Here is an 8646-nt window from a genome sequence, read left to right on the forward strand (position 1 = left end):
TAGGGAAAAGGAGTTCTGTAATAAGTAGTTCCAAGATAAAGAAAGAACTCGCCTTACAGATTGTCAGAATTAGGAAACAGGTTAAAACTACTTTTACCTTCCTGCCTAAAAGCCATGATTTTGCCTCATTTTCTTAGCAAGAGAAATTTCAAAAGCAGATAGACAACAAAAGGAGAATTCTGAAACATGTAATGGTATAACAACCCACACAGAAGACACATCCTGAGATAAACATACAATTAAAAAGCACAGCTGCATTAATTAAGTTCTCTTGCCAACAACATGAATCTCTCTAGCTCTGCTTCTGGGGAAAAAAGCAACCAAAGTTGTGTGCCACTAGTTTGCACTTGTGTTTCCTGTAGCATTTTTAGCTATTGTTAGTGTCCTAGACAACTTAATTGCAGATTAGTGTACTTTCAATGCATAAAGATGTTTTTATTTGAATCTTTTCAGAGCAATACTAGGGATGTACTGGTCAACTATTGGTAACAACCATACTCTAAGATATTGAGCAGCAAAACAACTCTCTGAAGACTAAGCTTGCAAGTTGCTTTTTTGAATTCTAATTGCTTCCTAAAGAACTACATTATTAGGCATTATTTGTGTTACAGATTTCCTGCATTAGAAGTCCTGCTTCTTGTTTTCTATGTAGTTTGACTTAAAATGCAATTTCTAGAAGAGGATTTATCACAGTACTTTGATTTTGCATGATCCGAGAGCAAGACTGAAGAAAGCCCTATAGAACTAAAGATTTTTTTCCTCATGCTAAGCAATCTTCCTAATACTGGGAAAGGAAGACAGAACGAAGCAAATGTAATATTAACTCTAAGTCAGAAAAAAAAAAAAACAAAAAAGCTGAAGCATAATAACGCATGCTTAGTGTCATCCAAAAGCACCCCTAGACTTATGTCTTGCAAGTAAGTTGGCATGTTAGCCAAGTTCAAATTTCCTTAAAATTGTATCTATTCAGCAGCTTTTCAGAAGTCAGTTAAGTTTCTGAAGTCTTTGTTGCACCACTAGTCTCAAAAAGCTGAAGTTACTCAATACTTAGACCTTCTTACCAAAATTACACTTGAGAAATTTTATACTGTTAGCACTAATCAAAATTTGGTCAAGAAATATATGTAAACAATAAGGATAATACATTTAAGGCTTAGAAAGAACACTGATAAATTCACCCCTGTCACATTAAAACATCCACATCTCCTTCATGGTCCTCCTCAGTCACTTTTAAAGAGAGCACTTCTTCATTAAGAAATAATCCACTCAGTCTTTCCTTACGAGCTTGTCTTTGTTCTTTCAGCTGTCTCTTGCGTAAGGCCTTTTGCTGTAGTTTCCGTTGCTTGGAACGTTTCTATCAAAATACAGAAGAGACAGAAAATAAGATTTTGTTCTGTAGAAACCACCTTTAAAGCTTGCAAATATAAGTTAACCTCTAAAATAATGTCTGCTCTGAAAAATAACTAAAATGAATTCTCAGAGGGGGTGCAAACATTCATCGAAAATCATAACTAATATTAAAATATCAAGACCATTTACCACATCTGAGTTATGAGGCACATCATCACCCTGTGCTGTTGCATAGCTGAGTCTTTGATCAGAAGAATCTTTATTGCAGGGGAAATATTACAGTATTACAATAACAACCTGAGATGTTGAAGAGCAAGAAGGAATGGCTTCTCTCCTCCATACTTGAAACTGAAATCATGGAGACAGGACAAGTGCCACAGTACTACTTTAACTGAAACATGCTTCAGTGGGTCACTCATCACCAAGTCATCTCATGAGACACGTTGGAAGAATAAACTGAAGAAGATTCAAAAAGCCTGATAAAACTTCTAGTTGGGGGGAAAAAAAAAAAAAAAACACAACCAAGGCAGCCTTTACTATCCAGAAATTATGCCTAGATTATGTTGATCAATCTTGGATAAATTTTTTTGCTAAAACTGTGCGTTCATTCAAAGAATTAATTTAGATGCATAAGCCCTTATTCAACCCTCACTCACCTTATTCTAAACAAAAGTAACGAGAAGATCTACTACATACAAACATCACATCAGGCTTTCACTTCGAGGAGAAGCGATGGGAAGAGCAAAAGTTTAAATTCCTTATGGTCATGCCAGAGGAAACAGTCAGCATTCATTTAGCTAGATAACTTCAGCACATCTTCAGTTACTAACCATGCTCCTTCAGTACAAATATACCAGTTATGATCACATAAGCAACCATAACAAGTTAGACAGCTTAATACACATGTACATAATTGGAAACTTTACTTTTGAATCCCGGATTCTTTCTGCAGCACTTGTGGACAAATTACTATCACTGTGCGCTCGACTCATATTGGCACTTGAGTTTGACGCGGAGTTAGCAACACTAGAACCACTGCTGCTTGCTGAGCTGACCATGCTGGCGCTGCTGCTGCTGGCACTGGCACCGCTCACACCACTGGTACTTGCACAACTGTAGCTACTCCTCTTCCAGCTTTCCCTTGCAGACCGTTGGCGAGGTCCATGTTCCTTGATATAGTTTCTCACCTTTAGAACAGAGACAGCAGAATTACTCAAGCCTAATAAGTACTGTACTGAGATACTCCTTTTCATGGAAAAAACACAATTTGGCTATTAATAACAATCAAGTATACTCAAACAAAAGCACCTATAAGAAAAGCAGTATTTTTCTACTTTAAGATGATACTTACAAAATGTTTGAAAAATGAAATAGGCCAAGCCCATAACAGCAGTGAACATTTTCCATTTTCAATCTCTACCTTCATCATAATCACAAATAGAGAGTAATAATGAGGAGTTCAGCTTGTTCAGATACTGCACCTTTTCCCAACAACACATCACAACAGTACAAAGACTAAGAAGTCAGTAGCATGTATCTACCATACCAATCAGACACCCTTCTTTTTTATAATTTGTATTTTGTAATATCGTTAGAACACATTTTTCTATATCCCTTTTTACATGAAATTTATGGTCTTCCCCAATGAATTCCAATCCTTTGGAGTTTTAAATGCTAGTTTATATTCAGTGAGCAAATGAAGATCCTCAACTAGTTGATGGTCATAAAGTGGAATACGCTTAGTCATAAGCAGCACTGGGCCCACAGCGTAACTCGCTACACGCATGCCAACTTAGGCTTAACACATATTGAGAATATATAACCACAGTTTTTCATATAAAGGTTTAATACATACCATATGCTTTTGAACTCTCATTTCCCTCATTGACAATATTGTGCTTTAGTGTATCTCCCTGTATCTAATGATCATGTATAAAAATTGATCACAACTGTGTAAGAGATTTTACAAGACGTATCAGATGCTGAAGCCCCAAAGTCATATGTACAAACCTGAACTTACCTGTTTCAGTTTTTCATCTGTGAGACAGTTCAATTCAATAATGAATTCACTATCTGTAGGTGAGATCTGAGCAGCAGGATCAATAATTTTAATAATATCAAGTTGCTCTCGAAGGCCCATCTCTGTACTGACTTTGCGACTCAAATATTCAATATATTCAACCTAGGACCCAAAGAAAGGCAGGTCATTTTAAAGTATTATTGATTATAAGTGAGTGACAGAAAAGAGGAAGGACCAACAGAATAATATGTGCTCAAATATCACATTTCCTACGATTTTAGCTACATTGAGTATCCTCAAAAACTCAGGGTAAAAACTTAAGTACACGTTAAACTGCATACGACAAATGGAAAAGACAAGATTTGGTTTCAAGAATCAAGCAGTACTGCATAGGTCTACATTTATGCTTACAGCAATCAGTATGTCTTTTAAGGTGTGGCACTAATTGAAAGTTCTTCTGTATATTACAGTTCTCACATAGGAAAAAAAGTCAGTTTCACCTGTTCATCATTTGTCATTGCACTCCATGGAAGTTCATCAAGATTCCTATGCTTGTTTTTCTTTTTCGGAAGCAGACAAGGAGAGCTCGGAATACTAGGTATAACGTCAGAAAGTACATCACTCCCACTTGTAATGTCGCTGCCAGGCAACTTGTAATATGCAAGACAAGGAACAGAGCCTTAGAATACAGTAGGCAGATTTAAAGTCATTCTAACACTATTAACAATTCAAAACATACCATCAAATTAGTAAAGCATTGCTTAGCTATGTACTCTAACAACTTCTTCATAATTACTCATAACACCGCAGTACTCCTTTGAATCTTCCAACAAACAGCAAGTGCAAACTCAATTCACACTATTCTCTACTTATCAATCCTCTTTTTAAAAATTTGCATTAAAGAAAACAGCAGAATGATGTCACATTTCAACTATTTCCCTTCTCTATCAGTGTAAATTGTCTATCACAATCCAAACCTAAATCTAACCCTCACACATTAAAGCATAAATCTAGTTTAAGGAAGATCATTCCAACGTAGGTTTGTAATTTATACCACACCCCATAATTACACAAGACAACTCAATTAAAATCATTGTCATTTTCGCAGAAGCAACTGCAGAACTTTAGCTAGCTTCACTTATACAACTGACATGTAATTTCTGAATGCACTTCCAGTTAAAGTGTGACAGTCGGATTACTCATGCTCAGATTCTGCCAGATAACACCTGAAAGAGCTAAAAAAAGTCTTTCCAAAATCCTACAAGTCCCATCAAGTATGTCTCTTAAGACATGCTTGTTTTAAAAAACCAAAGAATAATAATAAAAAAGCTAGTTACTAATCAAACATGCTGTCAGCTACATAAGACATGGGAAATGAGATCCAATCTGAGTTGTTCCTACAGGCTGCATTATACAAATGCACTTGTAACTTCGGCAATACAAAATACACAGAAATTCGCAGTTAGACTAAACAGTAAGAAATTCAGAGCTAATCTCAGTCCGTGTTATCTTAAGTTAATTTGCATCATTCATTCATTCTGGAACAGGATTTGTGCTTTCTTGAAATCAGTGTTTTCAGTCCTTATACTGCACTTAGAAGACTCTTTACATGCTTTGACTAAGATTTATGACAGGTATTCCTTGTTATATTCTGAGCACCATGTCTCCTATTTCAAAGTTATGCATACGTTCACAGTTGATTAAGTCTATAATAGAAAGTCAATTTAAGTTTATAATATATAAAAATATTTGCATATCACAATTGAAAAACTGCTAAACAAAGAAGGCTACCACAATCTAGTGATACCTGACCAGGACTGCATCCAATAGACTAGGAAAAAGGAGGGCGTGATTCACCTCCACACTTTTCCCATCCTGGTGAAACAAAGTGAGCTCTGTACTCTTACTAGCACACACACACACACCAAAAAAAAAGATGGAAATAAGCTATGGTAAGAGATTCTACACTTTAACTACATGCTAGCTCCATTCCAAAGGAAGATTTAATACAACCAAATCACTGGAAGCAGACATGTATAACCAGATTTCATTAGCAGGGAAGATCCTCAGTACAAAGGATCTAAGCTTATGGCTACAAGACACATCTTGGTCACTAAAACCAAACTACCATAATATGTAAGCATCCCTCTTCAAAGAGCTGACCTTCAGTCTCTTCTCCAGATTAAGAACGCTGGAATAAAATGGAACAAAACGTTTTCTTTATCGCTGAAGATTCAGATAGCTGCTTTTACGTTCAGTAGTTACCAAGAAACAAATGCTGAGGACTTTCCAATTAAAGCTAAACCCAGCACTTAACAGTCTATACAAAATTTTACTGTTACAGAGGAACTAGTTTACCTGCCATTCAAACTCACTGTCTGACCAATCCCAGTACGTGCTGATAGAAGAAGAGACATCACTGCAGACACTGCCCTCGGGGAACAAATCAAAAGAGGTGAACTCCTGGTCATCCAATAGTGAGTAACAGTCATCTTGATCACCAACTGAAACCGATGAGAACAGCTCCTCACTGCACTCAGAGCTGGCTACGCTGGTTCCACAAGACGTTAAGTTCCACCTGCAAAACAGGACAAAAAAAATAGAAAGCAGAAAACATATTGGCATCACATGTCCTGAAAAAATGCTTAGTTCTTTTACACCTCATAAAACTATCTCCACTTTGCTTGTCAATAACATTCTATGTTGATTTTACTGAAATAAGTTATAATTATGTAAATTGAAGTATTCTATTTTAAAATATTTTTCAAATTCTGCAAGCAACACCAAAGCAAATTCAACATTAAAATCCATATATAGTTAGTATAATTACACTTTTATTTTAATATATTAACAGTTTCCACCCCAGAGCCATGATTTCTGCGGTGTGTAAGTTGTCTTTTTTTTTTTTTTTGATTGGTTGGTTGAGGGTTTTTTTTAAATACACCAAACTGAAAGTATAATTTCCTATATGTCGATATATCTAAACTTCCATGTGAATTGAAATAAGCAAAACTAAGAAGTAAATCAATTGGACTTCAGGACAAATGGGAGTCAAAAAGAAATTCTGGTCTGATAATCCCCCCCAAAACTAAAGCTTAATAAGGAAACACATTATGGGTATACCCAAGGCTCCATTATTCACCGCTTTCAACTCTGAATGCCCAAAATAGTGGATGTGCTGTTGGAATGAGACACTGCAAGGTGGGAAAATGACCTGCGTGAAAATGCTACCATGCCAAAACTAAACACTTTTTTTCCCCCCTCATAATTTCATTTAAAAAGCTAGTTAACGCTGTTGCTAATGGAAAGCAATTGGGGACTCAAACTTCACAGAACAGGTGTTTTGCTCTAATAAGACTAAGCCAGAATTTAACAAGCTCATGAAATCAGTCTCCACATCTGGATTTATTTTACATATTGGTGAAAAGTAGGTCGAGATAACTATGAGTCAGCACAGCACTGCAATATGGCCCAAACATTTTGAAAAGGGCTTCTAAAATTCACCACACAAACCCATGCGATCAACTCCTGTTCCATCAGCCTATCCACTTCAGCCTGGCTAACTACAAAAATATTCCTCTATCCAGCTGCAAAAGCTGAGCAATGCCGTCATCCAGAAAGGCCGGTCCTCACCATCGTTATTTAAGCTGCATACCAAGTTGGCTAAATATGTTTGTGATGGACTCATTCCCACATCTATTTGGCCAGCAGTGAATTTATCCAATGTTAAAGACATTTCAAAAACTTTTCTTTTAGCAGATTCAGGAGATCTTGCCCTCCCTTCCTTTCTGCATCCCTTACACAGGCGCAATGTTTTACTGGTACCGACTTTTGTGGGCAGGGCAATAAATCGGTATAGAGTAGAATACGAGCGTGGTGACACCACATGCTTTTGAACGTTACTACAGTTTCACTATTCATGAACTATAGATGAAAGATAAACCGGACAAAACTTCCAGACCCACCAAAACACAGGATGAGGGTACAGAGGCTCTACCACCAACTAGCTATGCACAGATACTCCAGGTATGCAGTATCATCGCAGGTACAGGCAGTCAGCCCTTGCCTTCCCATACCTAGGGGGGGCTGCTGTACTTGCTGGAGTCAACTGGATTAACAAGAAGTGGGAACTACATTAAAATTACTCGCAACTTTAAAAAATATGCGAACACCACAGATTGAGCCGTGCATTTCCAATGCCTTAATCAGTGCAGGACAGGGCATGCCCTTGCCCAAAGAAGTGAAATACCTACTCAAGCTGCCTGGGTTACAAACCTGAGTTTGTAAAATAAGCAAGCCTGAATAACCGACTCAGGAAGTGAAAGGCAATACAAAGAGAAACACACAAAAAGAATTAAAGGCAGATTTGGTGAATATCACACATTTATCTTATAGATATGCTATGAATACATCTTACTGTTCATGTCACAATTGGGTCTTACGATGTAAGAACTAGACCACGAAATTGTATCATATTTGATCACGGCTCTTCATGCTGAATTATTTAAGAAGCTATAATTACAAGCTTGTCCTTGTGAATGACACTTTTAAAGCGTGATTTTCATGATTTCATACAAATTCAATTGAAAAGTTACCTTATTAGTCACTCTTCATTATGGTGTAGTAGAAACACTAATAACCAGTAAAAGTATCTTGCAACTCTGGAACAGTAACTAAAACTATCCCATACAGACTGACATCTTACAAATTGTTCACAAAAAAAGCTATTGCTTTATTCAAGTTTAATACTATGCATAAATAGCAGCAGAATTAGGTCCTTCGGTAAGCAGGACTGTTTGGTTTTGATTTTATAAGCACACCTGGAATTTCTTTGTAGAGCTGCATTTGCATTTTTTGAACAGACCTTTTCTACAAATTAGACAGAATAATTTGCCCTTAATCAGTAGCATGGGATGGAAATGCTCCTGCAGGAATCGGTGCAGTCACCAAGCCGCCTGACTCATTCTGAACCTCGACAGGTTTGCTTGTGTCCAGGCAGGGCCTGCTTTTCATTATAAGCACACCCACTCTCTAGTTGCCCATCCTACAGCGCTCAAAACGGCGTTTTTAAGAAATCGGGAAAGGAATAAACACATCTTAAAAACCGACCAAGCTCACACTGATTAACATCTGCAATGTCACTAGCCCGAACCAGACCGAGTCACCCACGGCCCCGCCGAAGGGAAGCGTAACCCAAGCGGGGCCGTGCCAGCGGCCACCTGGCGCCCCCGCAGCCGGGGCACGCTCACCCCCTGCCGGGGAGCGGGGGGAGGCAC

At 37.6% G+C, this 8646-nt stretch overlaps 1 protein-coding gene across 1 annotated transcript; it reads right to left on the reverse strand.

Annotated features, from left to right (window-relative positions):
• Nucleotides 1-989: 989 nt before the first annotated feature.
• On the reverse strand, nt 990-8334 carry FAM199X (family with sequence similarity 199, X-linked). Its single transcript, XM_009889327.1, has 6 exons — nt 8318-8334; nt 5729-5948; nt 3871-4020; nt 3371-3532; nt 2277-2537; nt 990-1354 (listed from the first exon to the last, which is right to left on the reverse strand). The coding sequence occupies exons 1-6, from the start codon at nt 8332-8334 to the stop codon at nt 1184-1186; spliced, it is 981 nt and encodes a 326-aa protein (XP_009887629.1). The 3' UTR covers nt 990-1183.
• Nucleotides 8335-8646: the final 312 nt, after the last annotated feature.

This window comes from Charadrius vociferus, unplaced genomic scaffold (assembly GCF_000708025.1).
Source record: "Charadrius vociferus isolate BGI_N301 unplaced genomic scaffold, ASM70802v2 scaffold7, whole genome shotgun sequence".
Taxonomy (NCBI): domain Eukaryota; kingdom Metazoa; phylum Chordata; class Aves; order Charadriiformes; family Charadriidae; genus Charadrius; species Charadrius vociferus.

Coding starts and splice junctions, on each gene's coding strand:
- FAM199X (XM_009889327.1), bottom strand. Junction 4,021..5,728: donor ACAGTGAGTTTGAATGGCAG/GTAAACTAGTTC, acceptor GCATATTACAAG/TTGCCTGGCAGCGACATTAC. Junction 2,538..3,370: donor CAGATGAAAAACTGAAACAG/GTAAGTTCAGGT, acceptor TCTGTTCTAAAG/GTGAGAAACTATATCAAGGA.